Consider the following 20,678-nt stretch of genomic DNA (forward strand, 5'->3'; position numbering starts at 1 on the left):
ATGTACCGTTGCACCATATCTTAAATCTGTGTTTATCTTCAAGGGTTTTCCCTACTTAATTGAAAAATACCAGAAATATCCCATTATATTTGGGAATGTGTTAAAACTAGCGTTAATAAATATACCTGTTGCAATGTTTTATAAAAGAAAGTTGTCAAGGATTTTAGAAAAGAAAGTAGGAGAAAGAACTTTAACTTATTTGGATAAAAGTAATTGTGCCAATAACGCATGTTAGTCGCACAGCCTGAACAACAGAAATGATTATTTCACGAGTAATTATTTTTATGTAACCAAAAGCATGAGGCGAGCGAGCAAAGAAATGATAAAAAAAAAACAAAATTAACAGAGAAGCTAGTTTTGGCTTTTGCAAAAGGAACAACATTTTGACTTTCTATTCCAGAGCCACATGCAAGAATTTGTATTTGGAGGGAGGGGGTTACTACTAAAACGTCAGAAATTAATCAAATTATATGGAATATCTAAGAAGTGATGTGAAAACCCACGAAAAATTTCCTAAATTTCCTAAAAAGAATTCTTAAAGGTGGGTGAGGGCAACTCTTTCTTCCCTCATGGCGTGCATTTTCTATTCAATCTCTTTTTTCCATTTTGAATGTTGTCGTATACTTTTTTCAAACAATTTTCCCATTAATATGAACCATATGTTACTGATCCACGCGAGATGCGACACTGGCGCACGGGGGGAAATTATTGACATATCTGTATGAACCTTCGGTTCAATACTTCGGCTCAGCATTCTCTAGAAAGTTACTTAAAGAATAAATTTAATATAATTAATACTTCTCTAGCTCTCTAAGTTCATTAGCAGGGTTTGAAATGACATTTTCTTGGTTTTGGATGGTGGAGAGTGACGCATTCATTGCCTGATCTTTAGCTTCATTGAACAGCCTCTCAGAGTTTTGGATTAAGAGCTGAGAACGTTCAACTTTTTGATACCTGGAAAAACAATAAAATTGACATAAACCTCATAACCGCAGCTAAGTTAGGGGATTAAATGACTTCGTTAAGCAACACAGATTTCAAGGAAAGGGTGAAACTGAAAGATGCCCAGTGGGTGCTTCAACAGTACTTAACAACTAGGGGCTTGTACAAAGAGCACCCCCTTAAGGCATGGGAGATATGACAAAACATTTTGGTATACTTGGAATTCCAATTATTTCTGGGAATCCGACTGGGAAAGAAAAGGGACCCTTTAACCGACTTGAGAGCCAAACAAGATACAGGAAAAACGAATAGCCACGTATCGATTGTGTTAAGTTTAAGGAGGTGGGGTTACATGAAAACGATCACAGTACAACATTTAAATTGCTAAAAAGGAGCTAACTATTGTTTTTTGGCTAGGATATTTTACCAAGAGAACTTGAAAAGTAGTGGGTGTCCAAAAAGTCGCTTTGCAAAATTCATTTACTTAAATTTCGTCAGTCAGCAAAGTTCATCAATTTCGTTAGACACAGGTTTAAGGCCTAGAGCTTCATATTTTTCAAAAATGGCATAAAGTATCAATCAGAACGACTAAAATCTTCTCAAATTAATATAGTTATATTAATAATAATCCGTATAAACTGAACACACGACACAACCATGGGATTCAAGGAATTATTTCATTTTTTCCTTGGCGAGGCTGGGCTCTCCTGTAGGATGGTCTTTACGGTGTTACCTAGCTCTTTAGTCAAGTTTTATTTTTGAATAAATATACTTACCCGAAGTCTACTATTTCCAGACGTATCGTGCATGCACCCAGTTTCATCTGGTAGTTCAGCGATGCCAAACACCAATAATTTAATAATTTAACAGAAAAAGAAAATTGGCAAAATAAAAATATGGCCTCCAGACATAAACTGATGAACAAAACAATAAATTTAGCCCAACTGTCACCATAAAGCTGCCGAAAGAAAATTTTGAGATAGCCAACAGATTTATAATTATCGAAAACTATATTTTTGAGAATTTCAGTTTCAGAGACAGTCACGCCTCGCAATGACATATTCGTTCCTAAGAATGCCGATGTTAAAACTTCAAAGACTCACTTTCATTCGATTATCGTATTTTTTTAGGTCTGAATTTCAAACACCATAAACTTTCAAAAATAAAACTGTTATAATACTTTAATTGGGCTGAAAGCCGCAATGTGGCGTTGGATATCTTTTGCCTTGAAACACCTAAGTTTTCAGTATTCAAAATACTTATTTACGAAGGCTAGTATCTTTATATTCGATACTGCCTCTCCCTAAAAAAAACATAATTTTTTAATGTTGGAACTGGCAACCATACCAGTCTGGAGGTGGAGGTGCTGATTCCAAAGGAGCGTGTTCCAATTCTGTCCTGTCTTGGCTTCTAAGAACTTCATAAACCAGGTCCTTCATGCCTTTCACACGAAGAGCATAGTCAGCTTCCATCTTTAAGCTGAAAAAATAAGAACTTGCTAAATTCGTGATTGCTAGAACGTTGAAACAGCTTAAAACAGAACAATCAAAGCTCACTACGAAGGCACTTAAAGATTGCAAAAATAAATTTACGAGCAATTGATAGCAATTTTGTTCTCCTTTTACCTGAATTTTTACCCTCCTTCCTTTTTGTTTCTCTTTTATTGTCAATAAAACTGCCATTCGAAATGTTTAGGGTGTTGCAAAAAAAGAGAAAAGACATAGACTCCGAATTGACATACTGATTAGGGAAAAGACTATGCGAGAAAGGGGATTTATTTCATAAAAAATTTAAAATACATACTTTCCCACAACTCACATTGATTTAAACTGGAGCGAAAAAATAAAAAAAAACAAGACAAACAGGAATTTTTTATTTTGAAAATCCGGCCGGCCGAAAAGAAAGGTTTGTTCTAGATGAGTGAGTAAGGAGGAAGGGCCTCGAAGGCCCAGACTACTTGTTTCCAAGTTTGTATTACTGTCTATATTTTAATCAGATTTTATTTGATAAATTTGAACTCTTTTTGCTTTATTGGCATCTAAACCGTCCTTCAAAAAAAGAAAAAAAGAAAAACAAGTCTAGCAACAATCTCTTGTATTTAAAATAAAATCCTCATATGTAATTCAAATAGTCTTTTCACACATTGCATACTCTTTTTTTCAGCGACATCTATGCTTTTTTAACGGTAATCTTATTCAACAACTGGTTTACTTCTTTAGTTTACAACATTTTTAATCTCTCCGTGGAAATACTTGGGGAGGGGAGGTATCCATGTAGCATCCGACCAGTAAACCTTAAGATCTATCTTTCGGGCTGTTAACTCTTGGTATTAAAAAAAAAGAAGAAGAAAGAATTAGACAAAGACTAGTCTGTCCTGAATGCAGATTAAGAGGGTTTGAACTCGGTCAAATGTGGAGGGTGCAATGGTTCATTTCATGCAGGAACATAAAATTGTGCCAAAATTGTCCAAAAGCCTAAAAAGAATTAATACAGGAAACAGCCAAGGGCCCTCCGAGATTGAGAGGCTACAATCAGTATATTAACAACAACAAAGTTTGTTAAGAAATGAGTAAAATACTTTAGCCCTTAAAAAAGCAAATAATTGAAATAACTAAAAAAAAACTCACCTTCAAATGGAAGAAATGTGGATATCCAGTGGAAAAAGTGGCCACAATTACAGCCTCTTATTAGACCAATAAATTTGAAGTAAGGGGCCTTGATTTCCATTCTCCCACTTTAGATAAGAAGTCTCAATTTTTGTCCCTGATCAGTGTTATTCATCGCTTCAAAAAAAAAAAAAAAAAAAAAAAAAATATCTTAGGAATCCCATTTGCCTAGGCATTTGAAAAGATCCTAATAAAGCCCTGTTCTCAACCTAAGTTTTGTGTTCCGTAGCTACAGCTACCAGTGATACCTTGCTAAAAAAAAAAAAATGGGGTGTGTTTTGATTGGTGCAAGAATGAATTTACTTAATATGCTCAATGTGTACCATTATATTCACACATTATTGTAGGCAGAGACTGAAGCTATGTTAACACGAAAATTTAAGAGATAATATTGACATAGATCCCAAGGATTGTTAGGAGAAAAAAGGGAATTTACAGGTTTTTATCGTGAGCCGCCTTTTCTTCGAGTAATTTTTGCTCCATTTCAGCGATTTGGGTTTTTATATTCTCCCCTGATCGGCTTGAGTCAGACTTCAGAAGAGTGATTTCTTCGTCTTTTTCCTCTATCTTTAGAACAAGCTCATCCACCTAAAAGAGGAAAACTATTTATTAAGAAGTAAAATAGGCTAAAAAAAAAGTCGAAAAGGTTATGCTAAACCAAGCTGTACTTTCTTCAATATACAAAAGTAACATAATAGATCAAAAATCTAATTTGTGCATGAATTTCGAATTTTAGTTCAAATTTTATTAGTTTCTATTAAGGAGAGGAGAAAATAATAAAGCAGAAATTCGAAGCCATTTGCAAGTGTCACTTGGCAATAAAAATGACAGTTTTGGTGCCATTTCTGAAGTGCTGGGGCTAGCGGTGGTCCTAAAGATCGGCAGTGGGCTAATTTGAACAGAAATTAAAACTTTTAGTGCCAATTTTAAGTGACCGAGAAGATTGGAGGGCAATTAGCCATAAGCATCATTTAACTGGCGTTTTTGTGTTTTTAGAGTAATTTTTCTTTGTGACTAACCTCTGTTACACACAACATCATATCCAGGGAGAATTTCAGTTTGCTTTTCTATTACTTCAGAGCTACAGACCGCTGATCACCAGAAGAAGAAAAACAGCTGCGAAACAGTATGTTATTCCACAACATAACAAACTGACTTGTGATTTTGGCATTTTCAACATACACAACGCTACGGTGTTGCATAGCCGAATAGTGCTACAATTAGCACTATAGTGCTACAGGGGGCAGCCTAGTCCTTAGTGGAAACTATTTGTTTTGTTAGCTAGTGGAAACTATATAGCTATAACAGTTTTGTTATAAGAGAAGGAGAAGTTATAATGGGAAGCTGAGAAAAATTTTTCTTCGATAGAAATTATATATAAAAAATGGTCTTAACTATTAAATGGTATTGCCTTCATAATAGCTGTTGCTCAAGCTTGCACCAGCCGTGGTCTACAAAAGTAAAGAGTGAGCAGTGTGCAGAGGAAGTATTGTTTTTTTTGTTAGTAATCCCAGGTTGCAGCTGTCGCTGCAACCATGATCAATAATTTTTAGATAAAACAATAGAAATAAGAAATATTTATACAAGCATACCTGGACTTGCAAAACTGTCCTGCAAAGCTTGGTTAATCTTTTGTAGTATAGACTATAGGATCCTATTTTAGCAATAGACCACGTTAACCTATCATCACCTAAGTTATAAAAACAATTTTTTTTCACGTGTTGTTTTTATTACAATAAAAACGGTCATAGATTAATTTAACGGTCAAAGGGAAGGAAAGAACGAAGTTGAATCTTAAAATGACCAAAAATTATTGCTTAACTGCCTATCTAACATATATCGATAAAACTAGTGCAAATAAACCAACGGATAATATTTCCCTATGTTTGTATGATTATAGAAAACTAGCGCTTTACTGAAGACATAAAACAATATATGAGCATTGGTACATCAAAATCAAACCAATTAAAGACACTTTTTACAGCATAAAAATAAAGCATTTTAGGATTGTTGCTTCATTTAATTTTTTTCGTTTAATTTAACATCACCTCTGCACAATGAGCTCAGTCCAATGATTGGATCTCGTTTTGCTTTTCATTTCAGGATTCAAGACATTTCAGGATTAGTTTGTACACAAGTCCGAAGGGACGCCTTATTGATAGTATTAAGACTATAGACTAGCTTTATAATTGGTATTAAAACTTGAAATTCTCCGCTGCATAGAGAGAAATAACCGGATTTTCGGAGTTCATAATATGGATTATTTGTTATTCATATCGAGAATGCAAGTTTTGTTTACAATTTAAAATTGCATAGTACTCACTATTAGTATTATAGCTGGTGAGAACAAGATGTCACCTGATAAATCATTCCATTATTTTTGTATGCTGTTCAATAACTTTGCGGTTATTAAAACAATATTTATTTTTATTCTTATGTTTTTAAGATAATTTTAGTTGTGTACTGACAGTTACTAATACCATAGCTGGTGTAAGACTATGAAAAGCGTTACAGATTAGTGTGTTGCTGTGAGGCTACATATTTACTTTTGACTCCTAAATCAGTATTCTCTTTTTTATACTTGGTTTTTGTGTTTTGCGCTAGTTTTCTGTAATCATACAAACATAGATAAGTATCATCAGTTGGTTTATTTGCACTAATTTTATCGATATATGTTAGACAGACAGTTAAGCAATAATTTTTGGTCATTTTAAGATTAAACTTTGTTCTTTACTTCCCTCAGAAAAACTTTGTTTTTTTTAATTACGCAATTTACATCAGAACCAAGCATTGCCAGATAAAAACGGATAAACAATGCTTTTCCCGCTTCTTCATATTTCAAGATTTGGAACTAAATCAATTAAAGTACTAAACAGACTCTCGGTCGCCTTAGCATCATGCATAGTCCAATTCTGAAGACGTCAGAGGCATCTATAACTTGTACGTTCTCTAAAAATTCCTTAGGAAAACATTATATTTTTTCTTGTTATGTTGGCAGATTAGAGACAAGAAGGTGTTCATCAATTACAGTTTTTGTATTTAGCTTAAAAAGTGATCAGTTGTTTCATTACACTGTGATATGAGGCATACTTCGTGAATTTGGAATTGTAATTTTTCCATGTCCAAAAATGACACGTTATTCTATTTTGCAAACCATGTCGGATTTTGTTGAGAACTTTCACTAAACTACAACTATAATTTTTCAGATTTAAGCTTCTGTCGTTTTTCGTTTCGTTGCATAGCATCTTCTCATTTCCTGATGATATTTACGAATGCTTTTTGCTGTTTAGTGTAGTTTTTCTTCTTTTTTTTTCTCCACTGATGAAGACTTTGTGACCCAATGCCAAAGTATTTCAGCTTTAGTGGGTATACACATTTTTACGGTTGAAAGTAAAATATTGATTCATTGTTTATATGTTTTCATTTTATTTTATGTAAAGAGGGATAGTAAGAGATAAGGGGATGGAAAAATTGAAAAGGTGAAAGAGAGAGACAAGAAATAGGGAGAGAAAAGATAAAAAGAGAGAGGGGAAAAGAGAGAAATACAGAAAAACAGACAGTAAAAGAGAATAGAAAAAGATGCCGAGGTAAGGAGAGAGATACTCCCCATCTTAGTATGGTGGGTAGGCTCAAAACATAAAAAGTTGTATTTTCAAGGCTTTAATTTTTCATTTTTAAAAGGGTCCTTTCTACCGATCTTAGCAGTGGCCTCTTTCCGCTATCACTTTTGTCTGCTGGCATTTGAATACACGGAAAAACGGTAAAAAGCCTTAGACAGTGTATCTACCAGATGAATGATCTACTAGAATCTAAACTATAAATTTATACTTTTGTAAGATTTTCCAAGTTGTCTGATGTAATTCTTCAGCTCAGTCAAATAAAAATAAACAAGTCCTGATGGATACCTTTTTTTGGAAAGTTAAAATTAGATGAATATGATTTATTTGAATAAAAAAATGAGCTATCCTATCGAAAAGCTTAGTAGACTTGCGGACGGTGAGTCGCGACAAAACCAAGGTTAGAATTTACTTCAATAATACTTTGTAAATTATACACAAACAATAAAAGGACAGGGTGGAAACAAGATGGAAACAAAATACAAAAATATACACGCAAAACACAAGAGAATGATTCTTGATATTAGGAAAGTTAGTGAGAATATATTACATCATCCTTATACGCCTTTCACTGCACTCTTTTTACATCTAAATGAAAGGTTCAATTCTAACTGAGTTAAAACAAATCTTCTTTGTCATTTCAAGATATCGATTTCCCGTAACTCTGAAAATCAAATTTTGTCCATTACCTTCAAGGATAGAATTATAATTTATGCACTTACAAATCCAAAAGTTTCTGTAGTTACATAAAGATTTCTAATTCACTTTCGAAGCAAAAATGTGCAAAATCTAATTGGTTTTACTTCGGTTTATTGTTAGCTTTTACTTAAAATATAGTATATTCTTCATGGCCAATTTTCTGACAACTGTAAACTTTTCATACAAAACTGAATAAGATACTTTATTTTAGTAACATTAATTTGCTAGTTCATCTCCCGAAAATTCACTTGTGTTAATTTTGACGATACATTAATAGTTAGCACTATCTTGCATTAACTTTAAGAGAGAATACAAGGGATTCTGAATATTTTTTAGCAGCTAACCAAATGGGGGGGGGGATAACTTGAGCGCAAATTTTTTAGGGGTTCGTAAAAATAATAATGACTGAAATACGTTTTAAAACACCCAAAACATTTGAAACGAAAAAAAAAAACTTCTCAGACGTTTACTACAACATATTAATAACCGTGTTATTTCATTAAAAAAAAGCTGTACACAATAAACTTCCAACCCAAAAGGCAGCATTTCTCTGCCATCAAAATTTCTTTTGCTAAATTTCAACTAGTTGTGAAATAGGATTCGGCAAAAGGGAAGGTGTGGGTTGCTATTCCCCTACGTCAGTCCAGAACAAACCTCTATCCCTCACCAAAAATTGCTTACAATGCTAATATTACTAATAGAAAATAAGTATTCATTGCTATTCCAAAGTGTCACAATAACACAAATGACATATTTTGATTTAACAAAAATAAGAGATTTTGAAGTATGAGAACAGCCAGAGGAGAAACTAACGTTAAAACTACTGTAAACTTAAGATAAAGTTGACGATAAAAGTAAACCACTATACAGGAATTGAATCTCTACAGTAGTTACATTTACTATTGTAACAGATGATTCAGATTTATACTGGAATTTGAAAAATCAAGAGGTTCATAATTTTCTTCTTCAATATCAAGAATCAAATACACGAACAAATGTAGAGTTAAATAGCGTATTAGAAATGTATTCTACACTCTTTTTGCCATAGCTTTAGTCAAATAATCTCAATATTATGTAATGTGTTTTAGGGAATTCTAGAGTCACAAGGTACCGAAACAAATTGACAAAAACATTTTACTAAACAGCCCCAGCTAGTGCATCTTTCGAGTCAATTAAAGCAGCCAAAAGCGAAGTGAAGGTGTCACAAGCAGACCGTACTTAGAAATACTCTTGGTTGTCCCAAAGTACACTTCGGTACTTATGGACTTTGAGTATATTGTATATTGTTAGGTAGTTATGGACTTTGAGTATATTGGAAATACATTTGGTAGTCCTAAAGTACACTTCGGTACTTTTGGACTTTGAGAATTTTGTTAGGTAGTTATGGACTTTGAGTATATTGAAAATACACTTGGTAGTCCTAAAGTACACTTAGGTACTTACGGACTTTGAGTATATTGTTAATAAATAAAAGTTCAAATAGGGATAAAATCCTTTTAATAGACAGTGTTTCACAAACAGTGATACAAATTTACAAAAATACCAGCTATTTCGGTCACATATGCAGTGACCGTCATCAGTAGTGAAACTAAACTAAAACAATTTAAAACAATAGTTTATATACGAAATCCAACAAAACTACATATTGTTTAATTCTTAAATTCTTTTCAAAGCAAAGGCAGAAGCTAGCCTTTATTTATCGTCATGGAAAGGCAGTGTGGTCTCCGAAATTATCTAAGAGTATATTGTTGTTTAACTGAAGCATTAAGTACTCTAAGATAGTTATACTTTAGTAAGGATGAAGGTTGAATTTTATCAGAGACCTTAAAAATTCTGACTTTATGGTAATAACTTCTAAGTTTGTTCCGTTTTTGTTTTTTAAGTATTTAGCATATCTTTTTTTATTTTTATTTGGGAGGAGATACCCAGTGAACTAGTAACTAGTCTTAAAAATACTTTTTTTCTTTCAAATTTAAACTGCATATACGATTTGTGGATAAATTAAATTAGAAAAGATTTTCTGAAATATCGGTTCACTCTCGTTCTGTAAAAAACAAAAAACGTTACCTTGGATTGCAGGGACTCAACTTCAACGGATTGTCTGGTTTTCAGCCCTTGTATGTGTTTCCATGCCTCCTCTAAATCAACTTTCATGTTTTCTTTTTCTAAAGCAAGGTTTTCCATTTCTTTCAATAATCCAGATATTTGTTCCGCCTTAAAATGAAACGTATTTAAATTAATTATATGGCCTAAATGGATAAATCCAATTAATAAATAGAAAGTAAACCTACATATAGCATTAGTAGCATAAGCAGCATAGCCAAGCAGATCAATCAAACAGTTCGTGGTACAGTAAGCAAAGAGTGATTCTGCTTAATAGTAACCGAAACTCTAAAAAATGGAATTTTTATAATAATTAATACATCAATAGAATTAATCTTTTTTATGCTGATTCCAAATAAAAAAAAATCCTTTAGTTTAATGATACCTATCAAAATCTATAAGCCTGAGAAAATTTACCAAATTTCTGAAAAAAATAAAAACACGCCCAAAAAGTCAGGCAATCACACCATTAGATTCAGCACGTAAGAGAACCCTACTATAGAGGTTTACAGCTCCTGTCAGAAAAAATGCAAAATTTTGTATAAATATTTTTATTTTGCCTGAAGAAAGATCGCAGATGCGTTTTTTTCCCAAGAGTAATCGTATCAAACTAGTGGTCCAAAAAGATCAGGAGAAGGTTCATTTGAATAGAAATTAGAAATTCTTGTGCCCTTTTTTAAATTACCAATTAGACTGGAGGGCAACTAGCCCCTCTTCCATGCCTCTTTTTTCCCAATTACATCGGATCAAAATTTTAAGATAGCCATTTGCTTCAGAATAGTTGAAAGGTCAAAGAAATATACCTCTGGATATGACTTGACCCCCCCCCCCATAGCCCATGGAGAATGATCTTAAATTATGCAATGATCTTAAATTAGATTTTCCGGGTAAAAGTTTCCACGGACGGGGGAGGGGAAATTTCCGGCATGGTTTAAAAAACGACCAGAAATCAAATAAAACTAAAAAGAAATTCAAATTAAAGTAACGAGAATTTTCCAGGGGAAGTTTCCAGGGAAATTTACACGGGGGGACTTTTCTGCAGGAGGAACGTTTTGCTGGCGGGAGGGGGAGGGTGGTAAGGGAGAAATTTTTCACGGACGGAGGAGGTAGAGTTCCCAGTATGATCTGAAAAACAATCAGAGATTAAATTTTAAAAAACATGTTCTTTCAACTTAAAGTAAGGAAGATCACTAAAACTTCACACCGTCGACCCTCGCTCGTTATGCTAAAGTATTTGGGCGCTTTAATAAGCTTCCAATTAAACCACCTCTGTGTTTAAGTAGTCGTTTTTAAAGAATCGGAAAAAAGCAAAATTTTGCGTAAAGCGCGAGGGTGAGGAAGGGCAGCCACCACCCCCCCTCATATGCCAACGATTCTTGTTTGTTTTAAGTTTTCATGTTGCCCCTTAATTTCAGTCAGAAAAAAAGCGTTTTTTACAAATGGCTTTTAAAATATGTTATAAAACAAGCTAGTCAAACAGTTTGTGGTAACGAACTGCAAGTAAGGAGCCACCCGGCTAGATAGTAACCAAAACTCTAAAAATCGTAATTTTGATACCAATAGATACATCAATAGAATTACATTTTTATGCTGATTTCAAATATATAAGTTTCATTAAGTTTAGTCTTAATAATCAAAAGTTACGCGCCTGAGTTAAATTTGCCTTATTTTCGAAAAAAGGGGGAAACAACCCCTAAAAATCATAGAACTTTAATGAAAATTACACCATCAGATTCAGCGTATCAGAGAACCCTACTATAGAAGTTTCAAGCTCCTATCTGCAAAAATATGGAATTTTGCATTTTTTTTTCCAGAAGAAAGATTACGGATGCGTGTTTATTTGTTTTTTTTTTGTTTTTTTATTTCCCCAGGGGTGATCGCATCGATCCAGAATTTCTAGAATGTCGTGAGAGGACTAATTTCACAGAACGGAAATTAAAAGTTCTAGTGGCCCTTTTAAGTAAAAAAAAAAATTGGAGGGCAACTAGGCCCCCTCCCACGCTCATTTTTTTCCCGAAGTCACCCAATCAAAATTTTAAGATAGCAATTTTGTTCAGCATTGTCGAAAATCTAAGAAATATCTCTTTAAGGATGACTCAATCCCCCACAGTTCTCGGGGGGAGGGCTGCAAGCTATGAACTTTGACCATTGTTTACATATAGTATTGGTAAAACAAAGACCAGTCACGTAGCATACTTAGTGCTTGGCAAGAGGAGTCCCCTGAAGAAACCCGGCTACCCAAGGAAACACTACCAGTCATAGATCAAACACGGAAGGCAAAATTTCTTGGGAAATGGCCACCTATCAAAGGTTCAGAGGATTGCAGGGTAAACGCATCCGCTGGAACCAAACCCAATTTTTTCTAAGGAAAGATGACGAAATCAAACAAGCAGATAAAATGAAAGACTTGGATGGTCTGTTCGAACATCTCCAAGAATATATAGAAACAAAAACTCCCACATTGGGACCTTTCCCATCCAGGAATGATTCGCTTATTTCTGATGAACGCTCCTATTTCGAGTGTTGGACTGGCCAGTTCTGTCTACTTCTCAACAATATGAGCAAGCCTGTACATCCTGATAATATTCCTATGCAACCTATCTGTCAAAGATCTGAAGCAGACGCTTCTTCAGACGACATTTGCAGCCCCTCAGAGATCGGAAGTGCAGCTTAAGACCTGCTCTTTGTATATGAAGGTCAAGCGCAAAGCTGCTAAAATATGCAGGGCCTACAATGGTCCTGTTTCTGCACAGCTGTTCGGGCAAACTGAGAACATTCCTAAATATCACGGGAAGGGTGGCATTACTCCCCCATGGAAGAGGAAGGGCTCTAGAAGCGACTGCTGTAACTACCAGAGAATAACCCTGTTATCAGTCACTAAAAGCTTTTCTCATTGTCCCTATTATACTGAGGTCGGAATATTATTCGTCGAAATGAGAAGTATACAGACGTTTCAGGAGGGATTTTTTTCTGGTGGAAGGGAGCGGGGGTCAGGGGGGGTATCTTTCCATGGAGGATGCTTCCGTGGGGGAAGGGACATTTGTATGAAGGGGGCGCCGGATTTCCCAGCATTATTTAAAAAACGATCGGAAATTAAATAAAAAAGACAAGTTTTTTCAGCTGAAAATAAAGAGCAACATCAAAAATTAAAACAAACAGAAATTATTACGTATATGAAGGGGTTTGCCCCTTAGCCAATACCTTGCCCTTTACGCAAAAGTTTTTTTTAGTACTTTCAAAAAGAGCTATCTATTCTAATTAACCGGCCTTTGTGATTCAGGGGTTTGTGATTCGAACAAAATTCGAACTTCAGCGTTAAGAGCGAGATATTGACGAGCATTAAGTTCCCCAATATACGCAATGAAAATATAATAACATATAGGTTCGTGACGTAAGTTAATTCTTAAATTAAGCCATGATACAATTTCAAGAAAGCCATTTAGCCAAAACAATAAAATTAATATGGTAATTTTATTCTAATTATTCATGTACCGTGAGCTAAAATAAAATCTGCATTAATTCAAAAGCGTTCAGAAATTAAATAAAAATACAAGCTTTTTTAACTGAAAGTAAGGAGCGACATTAAAACTTAACACGAGCAGAAATTATTCCGAATATGAAAGGGGCTGTCCCCTCCTCGGCGCCTCGCTCTTTACACTAAAGTTTGACTCTGTCACACAACTTTATTTTTTAAAACAATAAAAAACTTTAGCGTAAAGAGCGAGGCGTTGAGGAAAGGACAGCCCTTTTCATATACGGAATAATTTCTGTTCGTTTTAAGTTTTAATGTCGCTCCTTACTTTAAGTTAAAAAAAACTTGTTTTTTTATTTAATTTTCTCTAAAAAACAAGTTATTGACAGAATATATATTACAAGATTTTACCAAGATTGAATTATCACGTTAAGATATCAACGAGGGATTACTACGACAGTGAAATTGCCAGAATGCATTTTTTTTTTTTTTTTTTTGAACGCCTAGAAATGAATGTAGCCTACATGAGGAATCGATGATATTTTTAAACTTTAAACATGACATTGTTGACAAGATATCGGTTTGGAACCAAGATGCCACCATTATTGATAATCTCCCATGCAAAACACTCATTATGATCATTTCTAATTTATACAACACATTTGATTATCCTGTTAAATTCAGATATGTCTTATTAAACTCAATTAAAAGTTTAATGAAACTTCAATTCATTTCAGATGGATATAAGGTATTATAATCTAGGTAATATTACATATGTATATGCACATTTACTCACGAACACATTTTTTTATAAGACGATAGCATTTCTATATCCATGAGGATTTCGTAAAAATTTCAGCCTTAAATCAAAAGGTCTTGTTGACTTAATGTTTCTCAGTGAGAGAGTGAGAGAGAAACAGAGAGTGAGGGAAAGGTAGAGATAGAGATAGAGGGGAGAGAGAGAGAGAGAGAGGGGGGGGGGAGAGAGGTAGAGAGAGAGAGATAGAAAGAAACAGAGAGAGAGAGAGAGGGGGAGGGAGAGAGTGAGAGAGAATGTCAAGTATCCCACGAACTCATTTTTCATTAGACTTACCGGATTATTTCATATTACGAATTAGAAAGAGGAAATCTAATTTTACACAGAGAGAAAGAAACAGAGAGAGAGAGAGAGAGAGAGAGGGTGAGGGAGATAGAGAGAGAGAATGTCAAGTATCCCACGAACTCATTTTTCATTAGACTTACCGGATTATTTCATATTAAGTATTAGAAAGAGCAATTCTAATTTTACACATTAAAAAAAAAACTTACTTTTTCATGACAATCTGAGTTAGATTTAAAAACATCCATAAGTAATTCAGTTTTCTCCTTGTCCATGTCTTCAATTTTTTGCTTCAAAAGCTGTATTTCCTGCGCATAATTCACTGTACGATTGGCAGTAGTCATCTGATGAAAAAAATTATTTGAATTATGTCAATGAATTCACTACTTTTTGGGTAAGCTCACTGAACTTGATCAAAAGCTGCTCTAAGAAATACCCATACAAATTGTAGCATCCATTGCAGCTGGCACATTGAGGTTTATACATAACCTATTTAACCTCATCAGGTTCTATCTATCAGTCTAATCTCTTTCTAGTACTTTATTTGTTTCTAAGTGCAGTACGACCTTCTATTTCTTGCTACAATATATCACGTACGCTTTGCCGACTTTCGAAAATAGTTGGATATTGTAACTGTCGATACTGATATTATTTTACCGCGTCTTGGATGCCTTTGAAAACTTTCTTTGTGGAAAAAAACCAGTTGTTAGCAATAACAGTAACAAACTGTAGACACATTTTTCGTTTTCCCTGCCATTCTCTACAAATTGATATTGTGCAACATAACGCGTACTGAATTATCTCAGCTGAATTATCGCCGCACTATCAGTGAACCTTGTGGTTCTATTTGCAAGACTGACCTGAGGTGCTTCACAAGCACCCGAGGTGCCTAGAAAGTGCGTGACCATTTTTGGATAAATTATGGGCAATATAATTTGAGAAAACTATCTCGCCATTAAGAGATTGTTAGTTTACTTTAGTAAAAGTAAAAAAGAGAATTGAAAAGCAAATTTACAAGACTTACTGAGAATTGACGTCGATAAGATTTATATTCAAAATTCGGGTTGGAGTTGAACAAGACAGCAAAATAGGTGAAACGTGAGGGAAACGTATGAAGTTTAGTGACTTTTTGAACTTCTTATCTAATAAAATTGGGGGAGATACCTGAAGTTACATATTCATTTTCCAAATAAGCTATTTTTAAACAATTTTGCTTTTCCAGTCATATTATGACAGTCGTTCGAGTCACATTCTATTATATCCAAAGCAATTCTTCAATAATTTTCGCTGTAACGTTCTATTACTAAGACATACAGCTACTTAAAAAAATCTAACACAGGATTTGATACCGCTTCACTAGAAAACCTTACAGTAAACTAAGGGGCCGCAAACCCCCTTCTCCCCTTTTGGGAGACGCATGAAAAATTATAGCGAAAATACTAATTTTACCGATTGCATCCGATAAAACTAATTCTAGATACTGTCTAAGTACATTTAATTGATGCACATAAAATAGATAAAGAAAACAAATTTGCAAAATAAAGGATACAATCATTCAGATTTTCATTCTTCCAGTCGCTTAAAAAAGGTCTAACATAGAACAATTTATGAGTTAAAAATTGAAAAAAAAACTCAACATTCCAAGAAAGTTTGACACAATTTTGACATACAAAATCGTGATATCCTGTTATATGAATTGACTCATTAAGTAAATTTGTCTAAAGAGAATAGTAGACTATTCTATTAAAATGGAATTCACATTGCTTGTTTTTCAATCATATTTTAAAGGCAGGGCAAACCCACAGATAATATATTTCAAATAGAATCAACAAATGACAAAAAGAGGCTTCAAAACCAACAAAAGCTAAAACTAATTCGAAATATAAGCGAAAGCAAATAACCCATGTTTGGAAAGTAAACAACATGGATAATATTAAAAGAAGATTCGCCAGAGGTTTTGACTTTATGGCATCAATCATTAACTAGAAAAAATTGCAAGTATTTTCTGGGTGTTAGCTTTTGTGTTTAGGTAAGGAGAATGTTTTAAGCCCGTTTTAACACAAACTGAATCAAGCTGTCATCTAGTTACACCCAAAATGAAAATATATTACAAACAGGTAAAGTCTTTTGATAAAACACCGTAACTGACAGTTTTTTTTTTTTTTTTTTTTTTTTTTTTTTTTTTTTTTTTTTTTTTACAGTGTTACCAAAAGATTGTTACAGGTTTTCAATATATTTTCATAACAATTCTAAATGGAAAGATAGTGTAGTCTAAGAAATCATTTACTGCCAGATACCATAAGAGTTATTTGCCATTTTTTTTGTATTAACCGTAATTTAAAAAAATGTCTCTGTGAGTATTAAAAGTTGACAGTCAAATAAATGCTTGTAAGCTAGAACTCAAACTGTAAGAAGTGAGATTAGCTTCTATTTATATAAGCTTCCGTAAGCTGATAAATTTCTCGTAGATTCTAATCCTACAAGCTTCTCAAAGGTATATATCCTTGTAAAATTTGTCAATACACGTACATAAAGCGAGTTGAACCAACCAGTATTCTCTGTAGTATTACTAAAAAACTAAATCATTCATGTTAATCACTCATCATACTGAAACAACTGTAAGGAGCTGAACCCTTTTGAATTTTCTTTTTCATTCGTATCTTTTTCTTCTTTCATTCGTATCTGTAATTTCCCACGAACAGCTAAGGGCATCAAGCCAAAAATTTCCAGGCATGTTAAAGAGGGTGTAAAGCCAACTAATCAAAGATTTGGCACCTTGAAAGGCTTCCGCAATCAAAAAACCAAATGTTTTTCCCTATCGTAGTTATTGACTTAATAAAACTTTTTAATGTGTTTTCAGAAACTGATGAAAACTTTTAGAGTTTTCAGACACATATCTAAACTAAATGTAAAACTAATTAGCTTCTACAAACTATTCAGTGCTTGATGGCAAAATCTCTTTTTTTTTCACACTTTGGTATCAATCCTTATTTTTAAAAATATCGTAATGAAAATCAAACGTTAAGAGTAAACAACTGTACTGCCGGAATAAAAACTTAAGCATTAAGAGTAGAAACCTTATTATCTTCCTCTCCAGTAGTTTTTGGTCTTCTCAAGGGCTTACAATCTGCTATGCTGAAAAACTGACGCGAGGAGGTCACTGCTCCATAACTTGACCTTCCAGAAATTGGAGAAGCCTGTCCAGGAGATACACAGGACACATATGATCCAGGACTCTAAAAGATACTAAAGCTGAGAAAAAACAATCATTACATTAGAATTAAAAGCGACATAAATACGTAAAGGCAAGAATTTTCGATGCCACATCGACGAATTTTTGTTGAATCGATGATCGTTGAAAGGGGAAACACCTCTACTTTGCCAAAGTAATGGTTTGATATTTTGTTACTCTAATAACATAAATGCCATTGTCCCAGTTTGTTTCGAGTTTCTCCGTGTTTCAGTATTTCCAGGGCCAAAGTAAAATTTAAAAAATAGACATTAGATTGCAATAAGATATAGGGACGGTGGACTAAAAACGAATTTTTTAAGAGTACAAGACTCCCCAGAATTATTCTAATCCTTGCAAGGATTAGACTCCTATGCTATCACCGTGCAGGGCCCCCTTTCAAAAGGAAAAGGGGAAAACCAAAAAGGCCCATAAATTCATTCTTTTTACTCCCTATCACAAAAATCAAATGATATCCTCCCTAAATCTTCAACTGATGTGTACCTAAGTGTTTAATATCTTCAGAAATTAAACATTAAAACGTTACATTTGACAAACTTTGTAAACCTAGTAATGTCCTTTTTTTGGAGCATTAAAAATCTTCATATTATTGGGGATTTTTAGAGGGGGGGGCCTAAAGCCCCTGTCTATTCATTGCATATGACCTTTATATAAATCAATGCGGAAATTCATATTAATGAAAATCTGAAAAGTAGTACGTTAGATTTCTCATGGGATTCGTCTTTGCACATCTCGTATGATGAAAAAAATCAGGTTGCTCTCGATACGATAAAAATTGCCCATTATTTTTTAGGATAGAAAGGCGTTCTTTTCCACATTAAAGTAAAAATGAGGGGTAGCTTTTATCGTCCCGATGCGGTTCCAATGTAGAAGTACTAGCGGCATATTATCATTCGTTGCACCCAGAAGACGCTACATGAAAAACTGCATCTGATGCAAGTAAAAATATGTCTTTAGAGAAAAAAGTCAATTCTAAGAGGCGTTTATGCAGCAGCCACGAAATATGGTGGAAAACAAAATAGAATTGTGAAATTCACTGAAAGAAAAATGACGAGTACAAGCTCATGGAAAATGTAAATTTTGTTTTGACTTTTCCCTATCCGAGATGGGGCATGGGAATGGACACATTGTTAAAAATAAATTATTAATAGCCTAAATAAAGAAAAAAAGTTACAAAAATATATAAAATTACAAGAGTAAACCCTGATCAGATTGCTCTCGATACGATAAAAATTGCCCATTTTTTTAGAATAGAAAGGAGTTCTTTTGCCCATTTTAAAGTATAAATAAGGGGTAACTTATAGTGTCCCGACGCGGTTCCAATGTAGAAGCACTAGCGGCGGATTATCATTCGTTGCACCCAGAAGACGCTACATGAAAAACTGCATCTGATGCAAGTAAAAATATGTCTTTAGAGAAAAAAGTCAATTCTAAGAGGCGTTTATGCAGCAGCCACGAAATATGGTGGAAAACAAAATAGAATTGTGAAATTCACTGAAAGAAAAATGACGAGTACAAGCTCATGGAAAATGTAAATTTTGTTTTGACTTTTCCCTATCCGAGATGGGGCATGGGAATGGACACATTGTTAAAAATAAATTATTAATAGCCTAAATAAAGAAAAAAAGTTACAAAAATATATAAAATTACAAGAGTAAACCCTGATCAGATTGCTCTCGATACGATAAAAATTGCCCATTTTTTTTAGAATAGAAAGGAGTTCTTTTGCCCATTTTAAAGTATAAATAAGGGGTAACTTTTAGTGTCCCGACGCGGTTCCAATGTAGAAGCACTAGCGGCGGATTATCATTCATTGCAGCCAGAAGACGCTACATGAAAAACTGCATCGGATGCAAGTAAAAATATGTCTTTAGAGAAAAAAGTCAATTCTAAGAGGCGTTTATGTAGCAGCCACGAAATATGGTGGAAAACAAAATAGAATTGTGAAATTCGCTGAAAGAAAAATGACGAGTACAAGCTCATGGAAAATGTAAATTTTGTTTTGACTTTTCCCTATCCGAGATGGAGCACGGGAATGGAAACATTGTTAAAAATAAATTATTAATAGCCTAAATAAAGAAAAAAAGTTACAAAAATATATAAAATTACAAGAGTAAACCCTGATCAGATTGCTCTCGATACGATAAAAATTGCCCATTTTTGTAGAATAGAAAGGAGTTCTTTTGCCCATTTTAAAGTATAAATAAGGGGTAACTTTTAGTGTCCCGACGTGGTTCCAATGTAGAAGCACTAGCGGCAGATTATCATTCGTTGCAGCCAGAAATTTTGTTTTGGCTATTCCCTATCGGAGATGGAGCACGGGAATGGAAACATTGTTAAATATAAACTATTAATAGCCTAAATAAAGAGAAAAACAGTGACAAAAATATACAAAATTACAAGAGTAAACCCTAACAACTTGAAAAAAGAAGGGACAAAACAAGATCAGCTATATTACCGCACCTCAGAGGCTCAAGCTTTGTCGGTAGGGTCACTTGGCCTTCAGTAGCTGACTAGAGCTTAATATACTCGTTGCAAGTTTTTAGTCACTATCTTAAGTTATAATCCTTCTCCTATTATTAAATAAAACACAAGTTTTTCAACTGAAAGTAAGGAGGTAACATTAAAACTAAAAACGAACAGAATTTATTGGATATACGAGGGTGTTGCTCCCTTCGCAATACCTCAGTCTTCACACCAAAGTTTTTTAGTGCTTTTAAAAAGCTTCTTATTGCTCTAATTAAACGAATTGCTCTAATTGAGGAGTCTTTCTTAAGGAATAGGGACAAAACTCAAACCTAAGCATAAAGAGCGAGGTACTGAGGAATAA

At 34.0% G+C, this 20,678-nt stretch overlaps 1 protein-coding gene across 5 annotated transcripts in view; it reads right to left on the bottom strand.

Annotated features, from left to right (window-relative positions):
- LOC148952288 (uncharacterized) overlaps window positions 1-20,678 on the bottom strand; it is a 103,339-nt gene that overhangs the window by 14,695 nt on the left and 67,966 nt on the right. For all 5 annotated transcript variants that reach the window (XM_089089737.1, XM_089089734.1, XM_089089738.1 and 2 more), the window contains exons 3-8: window positions 17,676-17,834; window positions 14,808-14,942; window positions 9,992-10,138; window positions 4,045-4,196; window positions 2,290-2,421; window positions 799-954 (exon numbers count right to left, since the gene is read on the bottom strand). In XM_089089737.1, the coding sequence (XP_088945863.1) occupies window positions 799-954; window positions 2,290-2,421; window positions 4,045-4,196; window positions 9,992-10,138; window positions 14,808-14,942; window positions 17,676-17,834 (881 nt within the window). The remainder of the gene's footprint in view (window positions 1-798; window positions 955-2,289; window positions 2,422-4,044; window positions 4,197-9,991; window positions 10,139-14,807; window positions 14,943-17,675; window positions 17,835-20,678) is intronic.

Source organism: Artemia sp. Qi Xiang Cuo, chromosome 5 (assembly GCF_049724085.1).
Source record: "Artemia sp. Qi Xiang Cuo chromosome 5, ASM4972408v1, whole genome shotgun sequence".
Classification (NCBI taxonomy): domain Eukaryota; kingdom Metazoa; phylum Arthropoda; class Branchiopoda; order Anostraca; family Artemiidae; genus Artemia; species Artemia sp. Qi Xiang Cuo.